Source organism: Salvelinus namaycush, chromosome 8 (genome assembly GCF_016432855.1).
Source record: "Salvelinus namaycush isolate Seneca chromosome 8, SaNama_1.0, whole genome shotgun sequence".
Taxonomy (NCBI): domain Eukaryota; kingdom Metazoa; phylum Chordata; class Actinopteri; order Salmoniformes; family Salmonidae; genus Salvelinus; species Salvelinus namaycush.
In genome coordinates this window covers 37509478-37535977 of record NC_052314.1, presented here as the reverse complement: position 1 = coordinate 37535977, position 26500 = coordinate 37509478, and the positions used below count along the sequence as shown (strand labels likewise).

General features: G+C 43.6%; 2 protein-coding genes across 2 annotated transcripts in view; one reads left to right on the top strand and one right to left on the bottom strand.

Moving 5' to 3' along the window:
* LOC120052115 (SH3-containing GRB2-like protein 3-interacting protein 1) overlaps positions 1 to 19654 on the top strand; it is a 79409-nt gene extending 59755 nt beyond the window's left edge. The window contains exons 10-22 of the mRNA XM_038998963.1: positions 1711 to 1821; positions 2272 to 2346; positions 2504 to 3328; positions 5117 to 5253; positions 5646 to 5802; positions 9346 to 9405; positions 11036 to 11147; positions 11363 to 11518; positions 12070 to 12205; positions 12292 to 12494; positions 12732 to 12796; positions 16353 to 16517; positions 16717 to 19654. Coding sequence (XP_038854891.1) covers positions 1711 to 1821; positions 2272 to 2346; positions 2504 to 3328; positions 5117 to 5253; positions 5646 to 5802; positions 9346 to 9405; positions 11036 to 11147; positions 11363 to 11518; positions 12070 to 12205; positions 12292 to 12494; positions 12732 to 12796; positions 16353 to 16517; positions 16717 to 16739 — 2225 coding nt within the window. The 3' untranslated portion in view covers positions 16740 to 19654. The remainder of the gene's footprint in view (positions 1 to 1710; positions 1822 to 2271; positions 2347 to 2503; positions 3329 to 5116; positions 5254 to 5645; positions 5803 to 9345; positions 9406 to 11035; positions 11148 to 11362; positions 11519 to 12069; positions 12206 to 12291; positions 12495 to 12731; positions 12797 to 16352; positions 16518 to 16716) is intronic.
* A 1047-nt stretch (positions 19655 to 20701) lies between these two features.
* LOC120051905 (relaxin-3-like) lies at positions 20702 to 22708 on the bottom strand. Its single transcript, XM_038998789.1, has 2 exons — positions 22373 to 22708; positions 20702 to 21485 (listed from the first exon to the last, which is right to left on the bottom strand). Exons 1-2 carry the CDS (start codon positions 22548 to 22550, stop codon positions 21328 to 21330), a joined length of 336 nt encoding a protein of 111 aa, XP_038854717.1. The 5' UTR covers positions 22551 to 22708; the 3' UTR covers positions 20702 to 21327.
* Between the last annotated feature and the right edge of the window lie 3792 nt (positions 22709 to 26500).

Here is a 26500-nt window from a genome sequence, read left to right as displayed (position 1 = left end):
GTTTTCAACAGGAAAAAATTCAACTTAGTTCAGCGCAGAAAACATGCTAATTAACTACAATGCCCATAATCCACTGCCCGCCCTGTTTATCCAGGCCCCTGACACTCATGAGAGAGGAATGTACACAACGACGAGAGGGATAGAGACAGTTCGTGAAGTAGCTCTACACAATTGATAGTTGCAGGACTCTGTAATTTTGTCAGACAGCTCTGCAGCATAAGGAAGCTACTAGCTAGCCATCTAGTTAGCTACTAGCCTAGCTGAACAGGATGACTCGTTAGGGAGCGCAGAGATTACGGTCACGTTTCCCTGCTCAGACTTTGCATGCATCAACCCATGGTTGCGTGCCAAGTCATCGACTATTCCGTAGGGCACCAGATTGCTATAACATACAGTACTGTATGATGTGGTTAGTTGATATGTAAGATCTGGCATGCGTCAGCAACACCTGGGCAGAAGAACGCGCCCAACGTTAGATGGTGGTCTGGCCGGCTGGCTGCTACTGCCTGAACAAAGATGAGATGAGCTGAGATGAGATGAGCAGAGATGAGATGAGCAGAGATGGTGACTAAAGAATTAAATAGAAGAAAGTCATCAAATAAAGTAATAAGACAATGGATGGTTTTCAATGTTTTGGCAATTGAATGTTCTCAGTATTTGCCATTTCAATTAAAAAGCACTAAAATGATTTCATGTAAAAATAAAAAATAAAAAAATAACCATAAACCATAAACTGTGATTCTTTTTTTAAATAAAACTCGAACTGACCTCAAAAAGCACTAATCTCTCAGCACTAGCGTGTGTGTGTGTGTGTGTGTGTGTGTGTGTGTGTGTGCATGCGTGTGTCCATCCCTACCTTGTTTTTCTGTGATCGAGCACTGTAACGACAATGGCTTGTCGTGGGAGCACTGACGCTGGCTGTGACACTGAAGACACACCGCAGATGCATAGCACCAACAAGATGGATGCTTCCTATTCCCTCCACTGCCTTTCGGCCACCTCTAAAGACACTATCCCTCTTCCCTTGTCAGCTGCACACACTGCCACTATGTCTTGCAAACTAAAACTCTCACAAACACGCTAGTGGTCAGAGGCACTATGAGGTAAATGAGATTCCACCTTGGTTGGTTTGTTGTTGTGTGGATCCTCCCCTCACCCCTCTCACAGTCAGGGTTCTATACTAGCTCTGCAGGCTCTGACTGGACAGCTCTTAGCTTGTTATATAACTACCTGCCGAAGCATAGCTAATGTCACTACATACAGATCCAGCAGCCTTTGCTTTTTTTTTAAAACACCATTCAGGGATAGAGGTTTCTCGACGAGGTTGTTAGTCCCTGCTGATATCCCTCTTTCTCAATGGATGATTCTGTGAGACTGATAGGGTTGCTATTCTCTATTTGTAAGTAACGGATGAGCTTGTATAAAGATGCTGCCTTCGGTAGTAGGAGATATTCGCCACAACGATAGCTAATTAAACTGATATTACCTCGTTACTTCTTGGTGTCTTTTTTTTGAGCAGTGATTGGTTGGTTATAGACATGACACGTTTAGGTTCATGGTAATCTGGGTCCAAGAATTCAGATTCAATTCATGTCTTTATTGTAGATGCTAACATGCAGTATTTTAACATGCAGTTACCAAGAGGTATCTATTTTTAGCTTATTAAACTGACGCCCCCTCTGTTATGTCCCCTGTCTGTCCTGAACGTAGCGGGTATATCTGAGCCAGTGATGTGTGGCGTGTGGGGTGCTCCTCTACCTGAGTCTGAGTCTGAGTCACTGAGCCCAGACTTCTCTTTCACAAGACCCTTCCCTACAGGCAGTAAGTTTTCCATTTGTGTTTGCACTTCCTGGAATGACTGCACGGAACCATCAACTCACCTCATAAACCACCTCACCCTCATGACTGAACCTAATGAGCGATCTGGACGGATGAACAGAGAGAGAGAGAGTCTGTGAACAAGTGTGCCATTAACTTAGCCCGTACTAACCCACTCATTTCATCCGTCATTAGAGACATAATTAAATCCATACTAATGTTGAGCATCATGATTCAATTGCCTCTTCCTCCTCTTCCCCCCCTGCATCTGCATGGATTATGGGCCATATGCATGGTGGTGTATGTAATATATGGCATGGGGCCGTATGGTAGTTCCCTACCTGTACTGTGCTGAGCTGGTGTGGCGCAGCCAGGCACTAACACCAGGTGCCTCTAAATGGCGCCACCCTTTAGAGTGACAGGCTGTTCACGGATGCACTGATATCATTGCAGCTCCGCCCCCGCTTCCGCCCAAGAATGTTCCGACCTCCCCCCCTCTGACTGGCTCCCCCTCTGCAGATGCTGCCGGTAAGACCCCTCATCCCTCGACCCCTCACTCCAGCCCCCTACCCTCTCTCTTTCCCTCTAACTTTTTCTTGCATTTGCTGTCTCTCTCACTCTCTCTCACTCATTCTCATACTAACTGCTCTGCTCCTCTCTCCCTGCACATGGCTCTGTCTGTCAGGTTTGTCAATAAAGGCAGAAGGCTCAGGGAGGAAGACCTCCGTCCCAAACCTGGACACAATTTTCGGCCCAGCGGAACCCCCTGCCTTTGGCGAGGAGTCTGCCGACAAGTGGATCTGCTTCAGCGAGGAGGAATCCGCAGCCTCTGAAAAACCGCCCCCTCCAACGTCCCCACCCCCTCCAGAAGATCCCCCCGCCCCTCCTGTACCCACCTCCCCTCTCCCTCTGGATGACCCTGTCCCTGCCCCCTCTCTCTCCCCTCTCCCCACCTCCCCTCCCCCACAGGAAGAACCTGTCTCTCCATTACCCACCTCCCCCCCCCCTACAGAGGAACCAGTGCCCCCCCTACCCACAGTCCCACCCACACCTAAAGACCCTACACCCCCACCCTCACCACTTCCACCAAAGGACCCTACACCACCCCCCACTCCCACACCCACTGCTGTCCCCACTCTCGACTTAACCTCCAGCATCGCCCCTGTTCCCCCTGTCACCTCACCCCCCAGTGTTGCCCCTGTTCCCTCTGCAGTCCCCTCTTCTCCCAAAGCAAGCACACCTGTCTCCCCCACCAGCCCCCCTGCCCCTGTGGAGGCACCCTCACGCACCATCCCCCCGCCCCTCGTCGCAGAGGAACGGAGGAGTCCTGAAGCAGCAGCTCTGCCTGTCCCACCTGCCCCTCCGAAAGAGGACCTCAGTGAAACCACCACCACCGTGTCACCCAAAGATGTTGGCCAGGTTTCCCGTGTTGCGCCTCCCCCTCCTCCACCCCCTACATACAGGGCAGTGGTGTCCTCGCCAGGACCAACGACAGGGGGTACGGGTAGTGGTGAGTACCCCTGAAGGCTAAACTCATCCTACACAACACCCCCATCCATAACAGCACAACCCACCTGACCACTGTCACCATCAGTCTCAGCCCGTAGAGACGTGCTGATGTATAACGCAGTCAGCTAGTGTAAGCACATACTTGATATGTTGTCATTGTAAAATAGTCTGTTCTTAATTGACTTATCTGTATAAATAAATGTTGGATGATTAAAAACTAGGAACATAATGACCATCTATTTAAGGCAGTGATTAGGTTTAGGTGGCTTGCTGTTTGACTGGAGCGGCCCGTTGAAGTCAACTGTGAGTAGGAGAATTATATTCATTACGCTGTGTAATGATTAGATTAATGCTGACTGATTCCTATATCAGGGCTGATCACAATCCTCACATTAATACAGTATAAGAGAAGGTACTGTACAGAAACACTGCTCTTGTTTAGACCTACAGCTCGTCTTACAAAATGGAATTTGTGTGTGTGTGTGTGTGTGTGTGTGTGTGTGTGTGTGTGTGTGTGTGTGTGTGTGTGTGTGTGTGTGTGTTATCAGAAAGAAGTGGGTTAAGATTTCTAAGCCAATGAACCCGTTGTTCCCTGTTGTCGTCTATGTAAGGTACTTTACAATTATGACGGTCGTTATGCAGTATTGTTCTGTTGTAGACTAAAAAGAGAAGTGTGTAGTGTAGACCTGACTGTGTGTGTATTCTACGTGACCATGATGAGGGGCATTAGTTAGTTTAGTTTAACACATGGAACGGGACAACCGGATTCAGGACTAAAAACACAGCCGGGACAGATCCTGCTGACACAGCACTTCGGAATGCCGGGATGAGTGGGTATTCTGGCTCTGACTTTCTTGTCCCCCTGTGGGAAAATCGGCCCTCAAGATAAACAATAAAGTGACTGGCTGAGTCCAGAGTGTTTAAAAAATATATATCATATCACCCACTACTGCAGGGGTGTCAAACACATTTTTCCCCAGGGACCACACTTGGTCTTAAACGAGGTCCAGAGGGCCGCACTGGTAATTTGTTATATTTCTTTGCCTTAAAAGTTGGCATAAAATAGTCCTCTATCCATAGATTTTGGAATTTTCAATGCTCCTTTACTGTCAAGTGATTATTTGCGAGCTGGACAGTCAAGAACCTGTATGAATACAGGTCCATTATCATTTCTACACAGTTTCAATTTGATTTTGGTCATTTTGAAGTATATTTATAAAAAATAAAAAACATATTCAAACCACCAGCGGCCAGATTGGACCCCCTGTGCCATATGTTTGACACCCCTGCACTACTGTCTGCCAAAACCTTCCTCATAGATAGCCATGGTGGACTGGTGTGTGTTGTTTCGCTGTCGTTCTATCCAATTCAATTTAGCTCAGTGGAAATTCAATCAAACATACTGTTCCGTCAACAGGAAACCAGGTTATCCAATCATTATTTTAGAATGAACTAGATGTTCTAGAGCTCGTGTCTAACTCATTCCAGGGAGAGCCGAGTGTCTGTGGGTTTTCGCTCCTCCCTTGTACTTGATTGATGAATTAAGGTCACTATTTAGTAAAGAACTCCCCTACCCTGGTTGTCTCAGTCTCAATTGAAAGGAAAAAACAAAAAACCCGCAGGCACTAGGCCCTCCGTGGAATGAGTTTGTCACCCCTGTTCTAGAGAGACTGTCTGGTCAGTTTTGTTTTGATGTGCTCGGATCTCCCCGGATGTTGATTTTCGATTTCTCTGGACAGTGATGTCCTAGTGTTCTTCTAAGCCAGGTGTCCTCTTGTCCCCCTTGCAGGAGCGTCCTCTCCGGCTCGACCTGCTACACCGTCAGCGCCATCAGCTGTTGTCAGCAGCCCCACCCCGCCCCCACCTCCGCCACGCCCTTCCTCACGACCCAAACTGCCTCCTGGGAAACCTAGCATGGGGGACGTGGTACGTGATGATATCTTTGTTTACACTTGACTTACTACACACTGTAATAACACCCTACTTGCACAGTAACAACTCTTCTTATATATATAAAAAACAGCGTAGGGGATATGGTACGCGATACAGTAATAAAAACCTCAAACCTCGTCAAGCAGCACACTCCTCCTCGTAAACAATACCTTTTTTATACTTTATGGTACATCCGCAATTGACCTGTAGTAGATATTTGACCGTTAGTTTCAAGTGTTCTTCATGTTTAGCCCCCCCCCCCAAAAAATAGATGCTGAAATGTGAGGATGATTGAACATTAAACTACTGATAATTAAATCATATCACTAATAGGATATCTAACATGAAAACCTATCTTTTTTCTCTGTCACTCTGTCCCCATGCAGAGCCGGCCTTTTAGTCCCCCGGTCAGTCACTCGTCCAGCCCCCCTCCAATCGCCCCCCTGGCTCGGGCCGAGAGCACTTCCTCTATCTCCTCCAACAACTCCTTGAGTGCAGCCACCACCCCCACCGTCGGTAAAGATCTCACTGTCTCTGTGTCAGGTGTGTGTACCGCGTCATCTCTCTCTCATCACTACCTGTGCTACTGTACCTGTGATACTGTTACAGTACCTGTGCTGTTACCTGTGTTGAGTGTTTGCTTCGGGTCAATCTCTGTGCTGCTGCTGAGATGGCGGCGTCCATCGGCTGCTGGTGCTTTTCTGTGACTCAACTCTCTCTCAATAAATCCTCATGCACTCCTCCAGCGAATGCTTGAGTTAGTTATTCACTCAGTGTTATGTATTACACTCACTCAGTGTATTCACTCAATGTACACTGCATTTCTGTGAATGCGGGAAACGATTTTAAAGACTACAACATGTCTAATAAGTCGCAATGGAATGGTTAAATATACTGTAACCGTTCACTCAGCTAGGGGAGAAGGTTATTGTCAGAAGAGCCGACAGTATATTACGAGGTCATTCAGTCAGTCATAAAGACACATGGTATTAATCCCAGAGAGCGAAAATCATCCCTTAAACGAAGCATGATGTGGTAAATGTTTGCTGGGTATTTACTGTTTTGTTAGATACACAATGCGTACACTACCGTTCAAAAGTTTGGGGTCACTTTTCCTTGTTTTTGAAAGAAAAGCACTTTTTTTTAAAAATCTATTAAAATGACATCAAATTGATCAGAAATACAGTGTAGACATTGTTAATGTTGTAAATGACTATTGTAGCTTGAAACGGCTGATTTAAACAATTGTTTTAATGGAATATCTACATAGTAGTACAGAGGCCCATTATCAGCAACAGCATCCCGGGGTCGCCTCTTCACTGTTGACGTTGAGACTGGTGTTTTGCGGTTACTATTTAATGAATCTGCCAGTTGAGGACTTGTGAGGCGTCTGTTTCTCAAACTAGACACTAATGTACTTGTCCTCTTGCTCAGTTGTGCACCGGGGCCTCCCACTCCTCTTTCTATTCTGGTTAGAGACAGTTTGCGCTGTTCTGTGAAGGGAGTGGTACACAGCGTTGTACGAGATCTTCAGTTTCTTGGCAATTTCTCGCATGGAATAGCCTTCATTTCTCAGAACAAGAATAGACTGACAAGTTTCAGAAGCAAGTTCTTTGTTTCTGGCCATGTTGAGCCTCTAATCGAACCCACAAATGCTGATGTTCCAGATACACAACTAGTCTAAAGAAGTTTTATTGCTTCTTTAATCAGCACAACAGTTTTCAGCTGTGCTAACATAATTGCAAAAATGTTTTCTAATGATCAATTAGCCTTTTCAAATGATAAACATGGGATTAGCTAACACAATGTGCCATTGGAACACAGGAGTGATGGTTGCTGATAATGGGCCTCTGTACGCCTATGTAGATATTCCATTAAAAATCAGCCGTTTCCAGCTACAATAGTCATTTACAACATTAACAATGTCTACACTGTATTTCTGATCAATTTGATGTTAATTTAATGGACAAAAAAATTGCTTTTCTTTCAAAAACAAGGACATTTCTAAGTGACCCCAAACTTTTGAACGGTAGTGTACGTCATGTTCTTTAGATCTGTGAGGAGAACAGTGGAATATGATTTGCAACCTAAGTAGGCTTAGAGCGGAGAGCACACAATTGAAATGCTGATCATGCCTTGTGTGTTTCTCATCCCATAGATTTTTGTATTTGAGTTGTGAGTTGTTTTTTTCTCTACACATTTTTCATCCATCCCATCATTTTTTCGTTCACAACGTGCCCTCTTTACTGTGACACTGTCCATTTTTAAAATGTATTACCATTATTCCTGACAGTGTTTTTTCTTTGTTTTGATTTGATTTGCATTTGCTCTGTCCTTTTTTTCTTTTGGGCTGTCGCTTGTTGTGATGTCAGAAGATGATGCTTTTGTAGACAAACTGCCCACGTTTGGGAGGCCCTTTGATTCCCTGGCAGGTACAGTATAGTGTGGATGGAGGGAGGCTTTCTGAGAGGAAGGGGGTGGCACCTAGGAGTGGTGAATGTTCCACACAAGCTTTGAAGACCGTCTGATGTCATAGGTCATCCATCCATTATAATTTTCTTGCTTTGTTTATTTGTTGTTGTCAATCCATCTCAGAGTTGATGGCAGCTATCATATGAGGGGAGTAAATTTGAACTGAGATATTGGAGTACGCCACAGATTTCGTTTCCATTTTTCACTTGAATGAAAAGCATCCCAATGATAAAGCTGAAATGTCATGCATCTGTTTTTTATCATCCCACTCCTACAAGGTTATTATTTTTTATTTTTTTATGACTGTCCATCCTTTGCTGCCCACATCACCATGGCAACATCCATTTTTGTGTGATAGTTATTATGTGTGTACTGTATGGAGTGCACTGTGTTTTCAACCATGCTGTTACTCTGCGGTGGTGTGTGTGTGTGTGTGTGTTCCTGTGTGTAAAGAGTGTAGCCTGTCTGAAGAGCTTCTGTGGCATCTGTGGGCACTCTCGATCCACACACACTCTGTGATAGAAACAGAGCCTAGCTGCTTTTGAAGTCTGGCAGGAGAATTAGCCTGAGTGTCTCCAACTGGTTGGTATTCATCGCGCCACCCTCATCCTCACCACTCCGATCATCACAGACAGGCAGGCAGCCAGTGAGAGAGCTCTCTGGTGCCCATATCCCAACCTACCCCCCCCCCCCCGTACTAGACATCCCCTTAGCCTCTGCCTTCTCACCCTTTCACTCCACCCATGGGAACGTGTTTCTCCACTACTCTAACCATGCAACCCCCATCAGAACACCTGTCCGCCATTCACCTCCACTCCATCCATCCGTTCACAACCTCCCAAGGTCCCAACCACCCCCTCAGTGGTCACACCTTAACAGTGAGCCCAACAACCCCCTCCAGCACCCCTGTTTTTACCCTAATCACCGCCCCCTGGTGTACATCATCAGGTACAACAGCCAGAGTCCATTTATTCTGAAAGACTATGGCCGGTGTGACACAAAAAAAAACGGTCTACTATTGGCATGTGATGTAAAAGTATTCATGTAACGATAATGATAATGAAGGGTTTTCTATAGCAGTGTGTAGATGAACGTTGTATGTGCAGTATGAATGATCTGCCAGGTATCGTTCCCAGTCAGTCCTCTCCAGGCTTGGCTTGTTTTCGCCACGCCCCTAGAGATCCGCCATCCACCAAGAGATACCTTATTTCACCTGGTCCAGCCCCCTCCGACACACGCATGTACCTTTCACACTACTGAGCTGAGCAGAGCTGGTTAGCGCTTTTCTGACCTGGCTATGGATCCTTTGCTGCCTGGAACCATGCTGGAAAGGACAATGTAGAAAGGTATTATCCGAGCCAGAACAATACGGTTCAGGTCAGCACAATAGTGTGAAAGCTCGTAGGCACCCGACACGAAGACAGACACACACCATTTGGTTCTGTCATGGCACTGTTTTGGCTTGCTGTGCCATGCCCCACCTCACCTCACTGTGATGTGTGATAGACCTGCCGTGTGACTCACGCTACTGTCCTTCTCTCTTCCTCCCCCTCTCACCCGCCCTCCTCACCCACTCTCCCTTCCTCCTCTCCCTCCTCCCTCCCCCTACCACAGAGAATGACCAGCCTTCCCTGGTTTGGTTTGACAGAGGAAAGTTTTATTTAACCTTTGAAGGTAAGTTGTGTCTGCACAACGGCTAACTGTAGTGTGCACACTCACCCCGACCCGGCTCGGGCCTCATCTGTGCAAGCCCCCCCCCCCCCCCCCCCCCCTCCTCACTCCTCTCACCCCTCCATCCCATGGCCCGCCACTCACTGCCTCCAAGCTAATTCCCGAGCCTCTCTACATGCCTCTTTCTCACACTCCTCCTCGCGTCGTCATTCGTTCTCATTTCACATGCGGTGGCCGCAAGTCTGTCTTTTCCTGAAAGATCGTCATTCTTCAGGTGCTCTACTAATCTTAGTTTTTGTTGTCTTCTTTTTGTGTGGACTCACTTCTCTTTGGTCTTCTGGGTTTTGGTTTTGATCTTCGATCTTGTCCCAATGATCCGGCATCAACAGCATGTCTGGATTACGCATGAACTCTCTCTCTCTCTCTTTCTCTCTCTCTCTCTCTCTCTCTCTTTCTCTCTGTTTCTCTTTCTCTCTCTCTCTCTTTCTCTCTCTTTCTTTCTCTCTCTCTCTCTTTTTCTCTCTCCTTTTCTTTTCAGTGTTTCTGAATCACCATGAAACTGGCCTTTATTAGTCCTCATAAATATAGCGAAGCCTGGAATTGTACTCTGTGTACAGTTGTACAACAGTGGTGAGGGACTTTACATAGTACATCTAAATATTTATTTCACAAGCAAAGACGATGAGATGTTATAGATGCCAAACCCACCCATCATACACAGGTATTGGTTCTCATTTTGATCATTCTAATCACAGTGGTTCTCTCACACGCTCTTTGGTTCTCCATCTTCATCGATACACTGCCGGTGAGAGAGAGTCAGTAAACTGGAAATGGGGTGTACTACAGGAAACGGGAGGAGTCGTTATGGATAGAAATGTAGCGGAGCTGCTAGGAGAGGGATGGTTTGTGAGGACTATAGACATTGTGTTTAATGCTGATAGTCTTTCTCTTTCTGCTTCTCATACTGTTTCCCTCTGGTCTATTTTCAGTCTGTTTCTCTGAGTCTCTCTATCTGTCTGCCTCTCTCTCTCCTTCCTCTTCTCTCTCTCTCTCTTTCTTTTTCTCTCTCGCTCTCTCTCGCTCTCTCTCGCTCTCTCGCGCTCGCTCTCTCGCGCTCTCTCTCTCGCGCTCTCTCTCTCGCGCTCTCTCTCTCGCGCTCTCTCTCTCGCGCTCTCTCTCTCGCGCTCTCTCTCGCGCTCTCTCTCTCGCTCTCTCTCTCTCTCTCTTTCTCTCTCGCGCTCTCTCTCTCTTTCTCTCTCTCTCTCTCTCTCTCTCTCTCTCTCTCTCTCTCTCTCTCTCTCTCTCTCTCTCTCTCTCTCTCTCTCTCTCTCTCTCTCTCTCTCTCTCTCTCTCTTCTCTCTCTTCTCTCTCTCTCTCTCTCTCTCTCTCTCTCTCTCTCTCTCTCTCTCTCTCTCTCTCTCTCTCTCTCTCTCTCTCTCTCTCTCTCTCTCTCTCTCTCTCTCTCTCTCTCTCTCTCTCTCTCTCTCTCTCTCTCTCTCTCTCTCTCTCTCTCTCTCTCTCTCTCTCTCTCTCTCTCTCTCTCTCTCTCTCTCTCTCTCTCTCTCTCTCTCTCTCTCTCTCTCTCTCTCTCTCTTTATTGCTATTAAACATGTGTGTACTGATTTTAAAACAGGCTGCTCCAGGGGACCCAGCCCTCTCACCATGGGGGCACAGGACACCCTTCCGGTGGCGGCAGCTTTTACTGAAACAGTCAATGCCTTCTTCAAAGGAGCCGACCCCAACAAGTAGGTCCACTCAGAGACCTCTTGATAAGAGAGATGTATGTCTTGCTCTTTTGCTCTCACTCTCTCTCTGTCTCTCTTTCTCTTTGTCTCTCTTTTGTCCTCTATCTCTCGCTCCCTTTATATTATCGCTGTCCCTTTCTATATCTCCCTGCTTCACTCTGTGTCCCTCTCTCTCCCCTTCTAGACATTCTAACCTCCTCCTCCCCTGTCTAAAGGTGTGTTGTGAAGATCACAGGTGAGATGGTGCTGTCGTTTCCAGCGGGGATCACTCGGCACTTTGCCAATAACCCGTCCCCTGCCGTGCTAACCTTCAGCATAACCAACTACAGCCGGCTGGAGCATGTGCTGCCTAACCCCCAGCTACTCTGTTGGTAAAGGCCCACTGTAACACCCCCTCATTATACTGGAACCCTCACAACATTATATACTGGAGTGTTTATAATATTACATCATCACACTGTAGCTTTAACATACTGTACCAAAAACACTATGCTGGTAAAGACCACTGCAACTTCCCTCATATTATACCACTCACAACATCACGTGGCACTGTAGTATTTATAACATGTCAAATTGAACATTTTAAATCCATACTGTACTAAAACAATACAACCCAACTCCAGTTCTGACTGGGCTCTGAGTCACTGTGAGTTGGTCCCAGTGGTTTGACTAACCACCTCATTCCAAGGTTATTCTGCACTCTCGTACGTACAAGGCATCGCGGTTGTTTTTGTGTAGCACGTGTATCCGTTTGCAATCTCAGCGCTGCCGTAGTCCTGACCTCCGTGTGGTAGACGCAAATATAACTCGTGCTGTACTCCGTTGTGTCTCCGGTGTTGAATAACGGTGTTGAATAATAAGATGGATCAATCATTAGATCATAGGATAAAATGCATATTGTGTTCTATTATTGCCCACGTAGTGACACCGCCACAACACCCAACCCTGACTGCAAGAACTTCTGGGTGAACATGCCAAACCTGATGACCCATCTAAAGAAGGTGGCTGAGCAGAAACCCCAGGCCACATACTACAATGTGGACATGCTCAAGTACCAGGTCAGCAACTCTTGTACTCGATTATGCACAGTTTCTCTGGACATTTCTGTGTCGTTGATTCATCTCTATGGTTGTTGTGTGGGCAGGTATCAGCGCAGGGCCTCATTTCGACACCCCTGAACCTGGCGGCCAGTTGGCGGTGTGTGCCCACCAGCACGGACCTCCGAATAGACTACAAATACAACGGCAGCGCCATGACAACACCCGTGGCTCTCAACAACGTCCAGTTCCTGATCCACGTGGACGGAGGGGTCACCAAGCTACAGGCTGTGCTTCCCCCCGCCGCATGGTAAGACAGAGGAGTATACTGTATGTCAGAACCATATCCAATACGTTTCTGTTGAATTTATTTGATCATTAAAAGTAGAAGGCTGCACCAGCCGGAGACAGCCCATGACTCTATGGCTCAGCCCTGTGCTGAAGACAGCAATTTTGCAAGTTTGAAAAAGCCAGTTTCCCAAACCCAGATTAAACCTATTCCTGGCTTTTAAAGAGTAACAGATTACGTTTGATTCTGTTCTTCCAGGAACGCAGAGCAGAAGAGAATCCTGTGGAAGATTCCTGATATTTCCCAGAAATCTGAAAATGGAGGTAAATAACCTTGTTTACACCAAAGCCCAGGAGAAATCACTAATATCATACACTGAGTGTACAAAACATTAGGAACACCTGCTCTTTCCATGACAGACTGATCAGGCGAATCCAGGTGAAAGCTATGATCCCTTATTGATGTTACTTGTTAAATCCACTTCAATCAGTGTAGATATAGGGGAGGAGACAGGTTAAATAAGGATTTTTAAGCTTTCAGACATGGATTGTGTATGTGTGCCATTCAGAGTGAACGGGCAAGACAAAAGATTGAAGTGCCTATGGTAGTAGGTGCCAGGTGCACCGGTTTGAGTGTGTCAAGAACTGTTTCCCGTGTGTATCAAGAATGGTCCACCACCCAAAGGGCATCCAGCCAACTTGACACAACTGTGGGAAGTATTGGAGTCAACATAGGCCAGTATCCATGTGGAACGCTTTTGAAACCTTGTAGAGTCCATGCCCTGACAAATTAAGGCTGTTCTGAGGGCAGAAGGGGGTGCAACTCAATAAGGTGTTCCTAATATTTTGAACACAGTGTGTTATCCTTGTTTCCACTAATGCACTAATCTTGTGCCAATAGCAGGCTCTAATACTTACTATCTTAGCTTGGCTTTGCATAACTAACTTTATTTGGGGTGTATGTTTAGGAATTAAAATCCTTATGAACAGAGTGCGAATTACACCATGACATTTCGGGGGTGCACAATTTTGCACAATTTTGCACAATTCTTTTTAAAGGGGACTAATAATAGAGACGTCCTTTAAAAGGTAAGAATGAGTTACCTTTTAAAGTGGAATGACACAACCAGTCAACTTCAAAATGTAGGCTACCTGTACATGTTTGGCCACTCCAAAATAATTCCAGCATCCAAACTGCGTGTATACTCACGCCAAGTGATGAATGGAAATAGACATCTGTTACAAAACACCAAAAAGTGTCCCTAATGACATTCAGCGATTGCCATCGATTAGGTCTACATTAATTGATGTGTGTTGCTGACAAATGTACCGTTTTGTAGCCTGAACAGTCGGGACACCTGAAATGGGGCTGAAACTACCCCGGGAAAAAACTGGATTGTCACCATTATACACCTAGTCAATTTACTAGACTAGGCTACAATGTGTATGACCATGAACTTCTAATAGGGCTACCGGTAGCCAGTGATGTAGTGGTAAAAAAAAAAAAGTGGGTAAACTGTGATTAACGGTCGTGGTGAAAAAAAGTAACGTTTCCTACACTTTTAATGCGTTTTTCTGAAAAAGATGGTTAAACGGCATTTACTCGTTTACCCTCCACTCGGCTTACACCACTGCTGGCAGCCTAATCTCTCAGCCGAGGCAATTTTACACACATGAACACACGCAGAACAGGCGGCCTACATTCAATATAATACATACATTTGAATCAAAACATGTTTACACCCTAGTTCATGAGTTGTCCATAATTCCTGAGTTAATGCTTGGAGTCTTCTCAGATGGTGTGACATAAAACACTACCTGTCTTTCCTTACATGAATGACATTTATGACAGCGTTATTTGTAATTATTAAGCTTTTGACAATTTAATTAGAACATTTCACCTAAACCCTGTAAGATTCCTGGATCTTGGGGAGATCTGAAAATGCACTGTAAGTGTTACTATGCCAACGTAACGTTTCATTATGTTAAACCGGAAAACAGTTCTCATGGGCACACAAATCCCAAATGTAGGCCTATGCCATTGCAAAATCGAGAGGGGGAAAAGAATCGAGAGGAATAACGTTGTTCCTCTTCTAACTGAAGGAGTCACCTTATAGGCCTACTGTCATTAACGTATACCCTACTTCAGGGTTTCCCCAAGGGCTGCACATTTTGTTTTTTGCCCTAACACGACACAGCTGATTCAAACGATCAAAGCTTGATGATTAGTTGATTATTTGAATCAGCTGTGTAGTGCTAGGAAAAAAACAAAACATGCACCCCATTGGTGTCCCGAGAACAGAGTTTAGGAAACCCTGGCCTACTTGTTGGATGGAATGGATGCACATTGGTGTCTAGCTGTAGGCTTGTTGTCTAGTGACATTGTTGACCATCAGCTGATCCGGGGGGGGGGGGGGGGTGGTCCACGGATGACACCGAGAACAACAGTACCCCCCCCCCGCAGCCTGAAAAACGAAGCAATGCGCTCTCTAAATAGCTGACTGACAAAACAAACAATGAGGAGGCATAGGCTATTTTTATCAAGGACATGTGGCAAACAAATGGTGAAAATGAGGAAGTACGGAGGAAAATCTATACGTAAAGGAGCTCAGCTGAGGCTAAAATTCCACACTACTGAGTGGACAACGCTGCCACATGTAAATAAACGGTTTGAACTATGACATAGAGGTGGGGGTGTTCGTTTCATTTGGAAGCTTTTATTTTCATATTTACCACTGTAAAACATATTTAACACCACATTTGAAACAAATAGGAGAATGCATTTAGGGGAGCTAACCTCTCATTCAGGGGAGCTGAGCCTCCCCTGGCTCTCTCGCAATTTGCACCTTGCGTAAGCGTCTATTGACACACCTGTGCATCAATCTAAGTAACATAATACACAAATCCCCATCAAATTCCATCAGTTTAAGCTAGAGATATCTGCAGTGGAAGGTGGCTGAGCTACTATACAGGGGTGTTTGTCAGACCATGAGACATCCCGAAAATAAATCTATCTTCTCACGAAAAAGTCTGTAGCATCCGAACCGTTTAGGCTACAAACGAATATGACTCTCACGAACACAATGGTGTTCTCTGTTTTGCTTTACGACCCCCACAAGTGTCGCGGGACTCGTCTGAAGGTAACTCATACAAATGAATGGGAGTATGGAGATAGTTTTGTGCCCCAAAAAACAAGGGGTCCAAAAAAACAAAATTTTTCCTGAGCTTTATTATATCTCCTAGATATAGGACAGACACTTCAAAACCTTAATCCATATGATTTATTTGTTAACTCTTTTCTTTTTTTTAGTAAAGGCCAAATACAATATTTGATAACATTTTTGTTATATATATATTTTTGGGGATACTTATAGGGGCCCTAAAATTCTAAATCAAATAGCAAATGATCCATGGTATGACCATCTCAAAACAATTCCGTATGTTAGTGAAGTAGAACCCCCCCCCCCGCCCCCCCATGGCTTAGACTTGTAGAGGTCCAGAGATGGATACATTATTTTGAATGTCATTATCTATGTATGACCTTATAGAATTACTGTATGACATGCAGTTTCCCCATTTACATGAACTCACTGAGGCTGAGCTCACTGATGCCCCCTTCAGGCAGGAGAGGGTTCCACACACAGTCGATCAGCTAATAGAAAAGGAACAGACAAACTACAGTCATGATATGCTACTGTGTGCTGTGGAGTTGCACTTGTGTGTTTGAGATGTCTGTGCATATAATAATAATAAAGCATTGTATTTGTAACGTGTTGTCTCCCAAACTCAAAAGTGCTACAACTCCTAGCATACTGATGAAGACATTTGTTTTTTATGGCTGTCATGTTGAGCCGGTGTCCCTCTCGCTGTGCGTCCCCAGGCGTTGGCTCATTGTTGGCACGGTTCCAGCTGTCGGAGGGTCCCAGTAAGCCCTCTTCCCTGGCGGTCCAGTTCACCAGTGAGGGCAGCACTCTGTCAGGCTGTGATATAGAGCTGGCAGGGCCCGGGTACCGCTTCTCACTCGTCAAGAAGAGGTTCGCAGCAGGTGAGAGACCCTGTCCTAAACAATGGAATAGTAGTATCACTGAATCGCCAACTCGAATACGTGTGTTCATTTGTCATACTACGCTGTTGTAATACAATATTAACATGCAATATGTTTTGGATTCGCTACTTCGTGACGGTTTCTGTTCGCACAAAAGCATTCGAACGTATAGTAATCTAAGCATGTTTGTCATTTTCAGGAAAATACTTGGCAGACAACTGATACTCCACTCTACTACTGCACAACACTACTGAACAAATACACTGAACGTCATCATCTCAATGGACTTCTACTGAGTAATGGAAACCTACCACACCACCACCTCCCTACAGACAGACAAACACTCCTTTCTAAACCCGCGAGATAGACAGGCCCAGGCCACACAGCCTACTGTACCCAGCAGTATTGTATAACTTGCATTTAGCGTTGTGGACAGTTTTAAAGGTGTAATTATTGTATTTGTAAAAATGTATTCATTTCAGAACATCTGTATTGCTGCAGTTATAGACACCCATCCCAGGTTTACCCTCTCTAAAGCTACATGCCTCTGTCTCCCTCCCCTCTCCAAGATGTGGTGTTGTTTAACCCTTAACGCAGCTGCCTAGCTAATCAACCGCAACGCAACCAGAAACCCACGGTTTCAATGGTGAACGAAACACTATTTATTTTTGACGCATTAACAAAGATGTTATGCTAAGAGAGGATGAGGATGCATGAAAAAGAAGACTGCTTGGTTGTGTCATTGCGTGAACTATAGATGAATAGGCGCACCATGATGTGAGAGGTTTCGCTCTCGCCAAAATCTTTTCGAAATAAGCCCAGTGTGTTTCTATGGGCTTTTTTTGGACTTAAGCTTTGTCGCCTGCCTTTGGGACAACGACTCCCAATGTTAGGGCGGAGACCTGAGCATCTCGTCATAATATACAGATCTCTGGCTTAACAGAGGGGCTAGTTCTTCCTCATGCTGCCTCTCGCATGCCTGTGATTGGACACAGTTAGAGCTACCATAGAATTCTGGGTAATGGAGTTTTTATACGGTTGGCTTTAAAAGTTGATTTGTTAGCATGCCCTCTACACAGGCACAACAGGGTCAAAGGACATTGTTTATTTTGATGATGTAATTCACCACCACACTCCTCCTCTCCCTTCTTTGAATGCACTGATTTAATACCCGGTTGAAACATTTACTCTCATAATTCTCATAAGTCCTGAGTAGTTGGGCAGCTGCAACAATAAGTCAATTCCTGGTTGCAATATAAAACAAATATAAGACGTTTCCCTTTAGAAAAACCTGTACAAAGTGTCATTTTGAATTGATAATATATATATCTTAAAGGGCGTTTTGGTGTTTTCCGTGTATTGTCAAATAGCCTTTGTTGTTCCTGAGACAGCAGTGGCAGACTTACTTCAGAGTACATTACAGCATTCTATTTTTATTTATTGATGATAATGATTTATTGTATAAAGTATGTGATTCTGTATATGAATATAATTTGATGGTATCACAATTTAGAATCCTTAAAGGTATACATATTTGAATGATCTTTTTTGTTATCTGTGTAGTTGGGTAACCTGTGTACAGTATAATGTATAAGGTATAATTTTGGAATTTATTTGAGATATAATTTTTTTAACTCAAGTGCAACAGACAATTTGAGCTATATATGGGCATTGGGTGGGAGGGGGTATAAATGACAAGAAAAAAACAAGATGAATAACTACCTGGATGCGTACGTCATGCTTTAGGAAAGTTATAACCATGGATCGTCAGTCAGCTTTTGACCATTTTAGGCCCTATTTCCATTCACCGCGATGTGTTCCTACCTACCTGAAACCCCCTGAATGGATATTATTCTGCATCAAACAGCATGAACACTCCCCTTCAGATCAAACCAACCAGCGCTTGAATCCATGGCTTTATTTTGCATAATGGTAACGGTCTCTGTGAGATGACATGGTGACGAGGTTTTTGGAGGGAGGTTAGATGACCAAAACGCTTTTTGTATTTATGCGTGTACTCCAGACAGTCCTCTATAAGAGTGAGAAATAAGCTGAATATTATTAAAACTGACAAAAAAAAATCTTGTTTCGTTTGAAGAGCACTGCTGATAATGTTATAAACTCCCTGAATGCTCTGATATTCAACATAGAGAACAAAAATGTGTGTGACGACATTTAACTTAAGACGTCTCCTCGTGTAGGCATCGCAAGTATGTCAAAAAAATTATATCTGTGCTTCATGAAGCTACATGGCACCATTGATATGCCTGTCATAGAAGTGCCATAGAAGTGTCTTAGAGGGTGTTGCGCTGTGATTACATGTTGTCTGAACATAAAGTAGGCATTTCTATGTAAGGCATTAATGAATGGTGTGGTGCGGGCTCTCTGTATAGCAGTTTAGGAACAAGGGTTCAAGCGAAGTTTTCCGGCATGGATAATATAATGTACGTCTACATACAGTTGCGGTATAGTCCTGAAGTGAAGTGCTCCACCAACCAACGCTATGACCTGTTTTGTTAAATGTGAGAACTGAAGACCAGAGCAGGGAGTGTCTCTGTGTGGCTTGCTAAGCCAGACTGCTTTGGGTTCTGTACTCTTTATCAATCACCTGTGCAAGCTGTGTTTGTCCAGACGATGTGAAGAGGAACTGATGGGGAAACTTAGTTTGCTTCTTTCCAAAAACCAATAAAAGTTATGAGCTGGACACACGTGTACGGAGCTCTCTTTTCTCTTTGCAACTCACAACGGAGGTGTTTTTCACCTCTCGAATGCAGTTTATTCGATGTGTCCTCCACCCATTTTGAGTTCTGATGTACGGCACAGCACTTCGAGGTTGGCTGTAATTACGTCGTCTTTTAAGCCTTCCTGCGAATAAGCAGCGGTTTATGATTGTGCGCTATGAGGGATGTCAAACGGAGATGTTGCTGTCATATGATTAGCCTTGTAGTTTAATTCAATGTCCTGTATATATTTCTGTTTGCTTCGTTTATATTTCTATGGATATATTTGTTATTTCATCTATTTGTGTTATCCAATGCACAGGATACTGAATATGCAATTGTTTAATGTAATGTACCGTACTAATGAAATGTTATTAACGTATGCAGGATGACCTACTCTGCTATCAAGATTTTCAATCATTGTCAGTTTTCTTGGAAATAAAGTAGGTGTATCAATTATGTTTGCTCAATTTGTTTGCATTCTGTTATTTTGGTTCAATTCAGTATGGATTACAAATGATTTCCTTTCAATAACCTTAATGGTTGTGACTTGTCTAGGAAGAATTAGAGTTCTGCACTTCCTAATATTGAGTTGCACCCTCTTTTGCCCCCAGAACAGCCTCAATTCGTCGGGGCATGGACTCTAGAAGTTGTCGAAAGAGTTCCACAGGGATGCTGGCCTATGTTGACTTCAATGCTTCCCACCGTTGTGTTAAATTGGCTGGATGTCGTTTGGGTGGGGGACCATTCTCGGTAGACACAGGAAACGGTTCAGCGTGAAAAACCCAGCAGCATTGCAGTTCTTGACGCACTCAAACCGGTGCGCCTGGCACCTACTACCATACCCAGTTCAAAATGACTTAAATATTTAGTTTCGCCCATTCACCCTCTGAATGGGACACATACACAATCCATGTCTCAGTTGTCTTCAGGCTTAAAAATCCTTCTTTAACCTGTCTCCTCCCCTTCATCTACACTGATTAAAGTGGATTTAACCTGTGACATCAATAAGGGATCATAGCATCACCTGGTCAGTCTGTCATGGAAATGTTTTGTACACTCAGTGTATTTCCTCTGCCAAACATTCAGATCATCTTCTCCCAGAGGATGAAATGTGAGCTTACAAAAATGTCATCCCTCTCAAATTCATAGACCGAGACGGTTTCAAGGACTGACCATCCATAATATCAACATTATAGTTCTAATAATGTTTTAAAGCTATACGTTTACTTTGTTTACAATCTTCCGTTTTGGATTCTGATGGGGTAGTTGAACTATGTTCAAAAAATTATGTAGCAACCGCAGACTGTTCTTTTTAAGATAGATGGAGATGAGCTTATGACTAACAGCATGTAATGAAAGAATGCAGTGAGTCAAAAATGATCAAAGCGTTTCAATAATCCACAGTGAATTAAAGCTTCACACTGTCACGTAACAGAGAAATAAAAGGATCACACTCCCATGCATGTCCAATATGTAAGAACATTTATTAGACTAGGGCTAGCAAGATATATGGTACGATCAGGACTAGTCTTCAAAAAGTTACGTGAAAGTCCCTGAATTCAGCGTTGGTTCTTAACTCTCTCATCATTGACACATTTAACAGAGGCTGGTTTCCATCCTGTGCATAAACCTCATGCGATACAAACTATGACAGGAGAAAAGTTCCTCTTTGTAATCCACACACACAGGCACGTCAAGTAAAAGTCCCCTCAACCACTACTATGTACTAAATCTATGACAACAACTAGCTAAAAAGCTCTGTCTTTATTAAGCTCTGATTTCATACATCTATTTTTGATTGTTCTGTGCAAGTATTGTGATTTGGCTGAAACAGTTGAGGATATAATATAAAACCTCACATTCTTTTTTTTTCTCCTATGGATGCATTGGCTTTACCTCACCGGGTGAGCGGAGTTTGCACATTTTAGACCATTCCAATGTCGTATAGTGACACCGGGGCACAGGGTGAGATAAAACAAATGCACCCTATTTCTGTTTTTCGTGAAGAAGGTAAGACAGGTTTGGATAGGAGGAGAGCAAGTCTGTTTAAGAGGGGGTGAAAAGTTAACCACAAAGACCCGCAGGTCTCAACAGAGATATGCGAGGTCACTCTTCTTGCAGCCCACTTTGCAGCACACGGTGGTCAGCATGTGGTTCAGGTTCAGGTCCCGTCTGCTGAACTCTGACCCCAGGCTGGCCTTCAGGTCCTCCAGGCTGCTCTGCTGCAGCTCCCCATTTGCCAAACCTGCACATGACATTGATCAATATCATTAATTATCACATAAAATAACATGTTATTACAGTCTAATATGAGTTCAGGTATTTCATACCATAACTCCATCTTGCTTTACAAAAACACCTATTCAAGAATGAAAGCAGTCAACTAAAATATGTTATCCAAGCCAAAAATATATTTTCTCTCTCACTGCTTGCTGATTGTCTGTGAGTGATATTTTATATGCAGTCTATGTTTAACAGTGTAATTGCTATACATGGTCCTGTCAAATGAGGAAACCCCTAAATTATTGTACAGGTTTTGCTGGTGCTATCTGTCTTGTCCAGAATCTGTTCCTCTAACTGGTTCTAATGAGCATGGCTAATATGCTAACTGGGTTAGCCTGCTGCTGTCTGTCCAGTAGGAACATGCTGGCTGACCCTGATAGGATCAGCATCACAATCAGATGAGGAGACCTGGGTTCCACTGGGTTTGAATGTTCCAGAGGACAGTACAGCGTAACAGACCTCCATGACCCAGCCAGAGGATCAACTTCCTGCCTTCCTGACTGCACACCCCACTGGAGCAGCGTCACTGTACATCACTGCAGACAGACCCCATCACTGACTCACAGATACATTGTCTGGTCAATTTATGTAATTCTGTTAATCAAGTGGAACAACTCCTGACGTAAAATGTCAGTGGTGTGAGTGGGAATCTGAGTTTAAGTGACGATACTACATTAAATACGTTTAAAGAAGTGTAAGTAGGAGGATATGGATCAGAAATGGATAATCAGGTCTGTAAACCTAAGCATGTAAAAAAAGGGGTAACATGGAAAAGTAGTCAGGAGGAAAAAGTGAAAAGTAACAGATTTAACAGAGGTTTAAAGTAGAAGGTAGAGATGGGTAACTCACCCTCCAGTTGCTCCGGTTCGTTGAGAAGCCGTCTCCAGCGGGAGCCTCCACAGGTGTAGACAACGGCCCTGAGAAACTCTCTGCCACACATCTTCACTAAGCTCACCTCCGCCCTCACCTGGCTCAACCCCACTGCCACACACAGCAGCAGGGGCAGTATTACTGGCAACACACGCATCACGGCTGGCTGGATTGATATCTGTGGGTCACTGTGAGGGTGTGTGTATCTGTGTTCGACCGCACACGGATTGTCTCTCTGGTCTACTTCGTTCTCTTATTTCTTCTTGTCTCTGTGTTTCTCTCTTGCTGAGGGGATAACACAGTGGATTGATCTCTGGACCAAGGCGTGCACTTCCTCCTATATATACCATCCTCCTTTCAGCTCATCAGTGCCCCCCCCATCTCCAATCCCTTCCCCACCTCATCCACACTATCTCTCTTTCCTCGCCCCCACCCTGCGTGGTCTCTTCCAGTCAAATTATGTTATGTTTCCGGTCATGTCCACCATCACCAATTGTGATCTGACTCAGAGTGAGTCCCATCAGGTAATCAGTTCTTTACTGCCCCAATCTACAATCAGATTACCTGTCCAGAGGGGCGGAGGGTGCTCTCTCTACCTCTCCACTTTAACGAGTTGATTGCAGTGACCTTCCCTTTAAAGCACAGCTAATTCAGTCACATGTTGGGATAACCCCCAGCCAAACAGATGGCTCATGTGTTTATAGTGTTTTTGTCAGACATTTAACCTTCCCATCACAGAAGTTAAATGTCCCAAACTGAAGGGAAAGTGTAAATGCTGTTCTAGTTTTAGTGTTCTATTATGTGAAATTACATCATGGCATGACATTAGTGGTTCCCTCAAGGGTAGTTTCCTCGTTAGTTGACAGAAAATTCGCCCCTGATATTCTTTGAATGAATAGATGTACAGTCGCTAGGGAGTCTTCACACCCCTTGCACGGTATACATATTTTTATGTCTTCAAATGTTTATCTCAAAAGGGAATACATTTTTTTTTTAAATGTACCGATCTACACAACCACTCCACATTTTCAAAGTGAAATAAATGTTATAGAAAATGTTCCTATTTAACTACAAATAACAAAACAAAAGATGTCTTGATTGCATTTATTCCCACCCCAGAGTTAATACTTGTTGGAAGCACCTTTGGCAGCGATAACAGCTGTGAATCATTTTGAAAAATAACTCTTAGGGCAACATTTACATATATAAAAATATATATATTACTCAAGCTCAGAAAATTTGGTTGGGAGTCATTGATAGACAGCACTATTCAAACCTTGTCTCTGATTTCCAGGAATGATACTGGACATTTCAGAAAACACTCAACGCCTATTGTAAATCCATTCTCATGTGTCTTTGGCAAAAATGGTCTAATTGTCTCATTGACAAATACAACTCTATCCCAAGGTTAGGTATTAAGAAGACTGAGGCAGGGTTTCCTCTAACTTTCTACCTGGACTTAGCTCCTTCCATATTTCTTTTGATCATGACAAACTCTCCAGTCCCTGCTGGTGACAAGCATACCCATAACATGATGCTGCCACCACAATACTTGAAAATACAGAGGGGTTTCACTCTGTTGTGTTATATTGGATATAACCCAAACCTGAAGTTTTTAATTTAGGCCAAAAAGTTAATCTCTTTGCCGTGTTGACTTGCAGTATTACGGCCTTGTTGCAAACCAAATTGATGATTTGGAGTGGATTTTTCAACACCGGCTTCCTTCTTTTCACTTTGTCATACAGGCCAGTAATGTGGAGTGAAAGCAATGTTGTCTGTATTTTCAAGTGTTGTGGTTGCAGCATCATGTTATGGGTATGCTTGTCACTGTCAGGGACTGGGGAGTTTGTCATGATCAAAATAAATATGAAAGGAGTAGACAAAAAGTTAGAGGAAAACCTGCCTCAGTTTTCTGAATACCTAACCCTGGGATAGGGTTTTATTTTTCAGCGGGACAATTAGAAACGTTTTTATGCCAATAGGCATTAAGTGTTCCTGAATGGTCCAGAGACAAGGTTTGAATAATGCTGTCCTTTAATGACTCCCAACCAAATTTACTGAGCTTGAGCAATTTTGACAAAAACAATAGATCATGATCATGACAAACTCCCCAGTCCCTGCCGGTGACAAGCATACCCATAACATGATGCTGCAACCACAACACTTGAAAATACAGACAATATTGTTTCCCTAAGAGTTGTACAAATTCGTAGAATCTTATTCAAAAATTATTCACAGCTGTAATGGCTGCCAAAGGTGCTTTCACCAAGTATTAACTCTGTGGTGTGAAGACATCTTCATTTTTTATTATTATTAATTTGGAAATTATCCCCCAAAAATCCTTCCCTTTTGAAATGTGGAGTAGGTTGTGGACATTGGTAGAAACAAATGTAATAAATGTTTTGATTTAATTTTAAGGCAGCAAAATGTGAAGACTGTGCAAGGGGTGTGTACACTTTACACACTTCCACAAGATCTGATTATGCAAATTATATCTAATCTGAATAAGATGCATTTTCTGTTTTTCTCCAATAAGAACATCAAGGTATTACAAAATGTTTTAATTTACACTTTGCTATAACGTTGTAAATCTTTTTTTTCTGTTATGTAAAAGTAAGAGCTGGTCTTGATCAATATTCATTTTACTATTCGCAATGGTCTCTGGTTTTACATCACAGCTCATAAAAACCCAAGTACTCAACAACACAATAAGATCTTGTTTGATAAGTAATTGACAGGCTCCCAATAAATCAACTATGTAATACATAAATCAACAATTATGTAACACATAGGATGCACCAATTACTCAATCAAGCTAATCAGTGAGGTGCTTTGTTAATTGATTACATGGACAAGAGGCATATCTACAGTACCAGTCAAAAGTTTGTACTCATTCAAGGGTTTTTCTTTATTTTGACAATTTTCTACATTGTAGAATAATAGTGAAGACATTAACACTATGAAATAACACATATGGAATCATGTAGTAACCAAAAAAGTGTTAAACAAATCAATATATTTTTTAGATTTTAGATTCTTCAAAGTAGCCACCCTTTGCTTTGATGACAGCTTTGTACACTCTTGGCATTCTGTCAACCAGCTTCACCTGGAATGCTTTTCCAACACTCTTGAAGGAGTTCCCACATATGCTGAGCACTTGTTGGCTGCTTTTCTTTCACTCTGAGGTCCAACTCCTCCCAAACCATCTCAATTGAGTTGTGGTCGGGTGATTGTGGAGGCCAGGTCATCTGATGTAGCACCATCACTCTCCTTCTTGGTCAAATAGCCCTTACACAGCCTGGAGGTGTGTTGGGTCATTGTCCTGTTGAAAAACAAATGATATTCCCACTAATCGCAAACCAGATGGGATGGCGTATCGCTGCAGAATGCTGTGGTAGCCATGCTGGTTAAGTGTGCCTTGAATTCTAAATAAATCACAGACAGTGTCACCAGCAAAGCACCCCCACACCATCATACCTCCTTCTTCATGCTTCACGGTGAGAACCACACATGCAGAGATAATCCTTTCAGCTACTCTGCATCTCACAAAGACATGACAGTTGGAACCAAAAATCTCAGACCAAAGGACAGATTTCCACCGGTCTAATTTCCATTGCTCATGTTTCTTGGCCCAAGCAAGTCTCTTCTTGTTATTGGTGTCCTTTAGTAGTAGTTTCTTTGCAGCAATTCGACCATGAAGGCCTGATTCATGCAGTCTCCTCTGAACAGTTGATGTTGAGATGTGTCTGTTACTTGAACTCTGTGAAGCATTTATTTGGGCTGCATTCTGAGGTGCAGTTAACTCTAATGAACGTATCCTCTGCATCAGAGGTAACTCTGGGTCTTCCTTTCTTGTGGCAGTCCTCATGAGAGCCAGTTTCATCATAGCGTTTGATGGTTTTTGCAACTGCACAAATGTTCCGCATTGACTGACCTTCATGTTTTAAATTACATTTCTCTTTGCTTATTTGAGCTTTTCTTGCCATAATACAGACTTGGTCTTTTACCAAATAGGGCTATCTTCTGTATACCACCCCTACCTTGTCACAACATTGTTTCAAACGCATTAAGAAGGAAAGAAATTCCACAAATGAACTTTTAACAAGG

Excerpts from the sequence above, each read along its gene's own strand:
- LOC120051905 (XM_038998789.1), bottom strand. The coding sequence starts at position 22,550 with ATGCGTGTGTTGCCAGTAATACTGCCCCTGCTGCTGTGTGTGGCAGTG. Across the intron at positions 21,486-22,372 it reads CGAACCGGAGCAACTGGAGG|GTTTGGCAAATGGGGAGCTG; the intron begins GTGAGTTACCCA and ends TGTCATGTGCAG.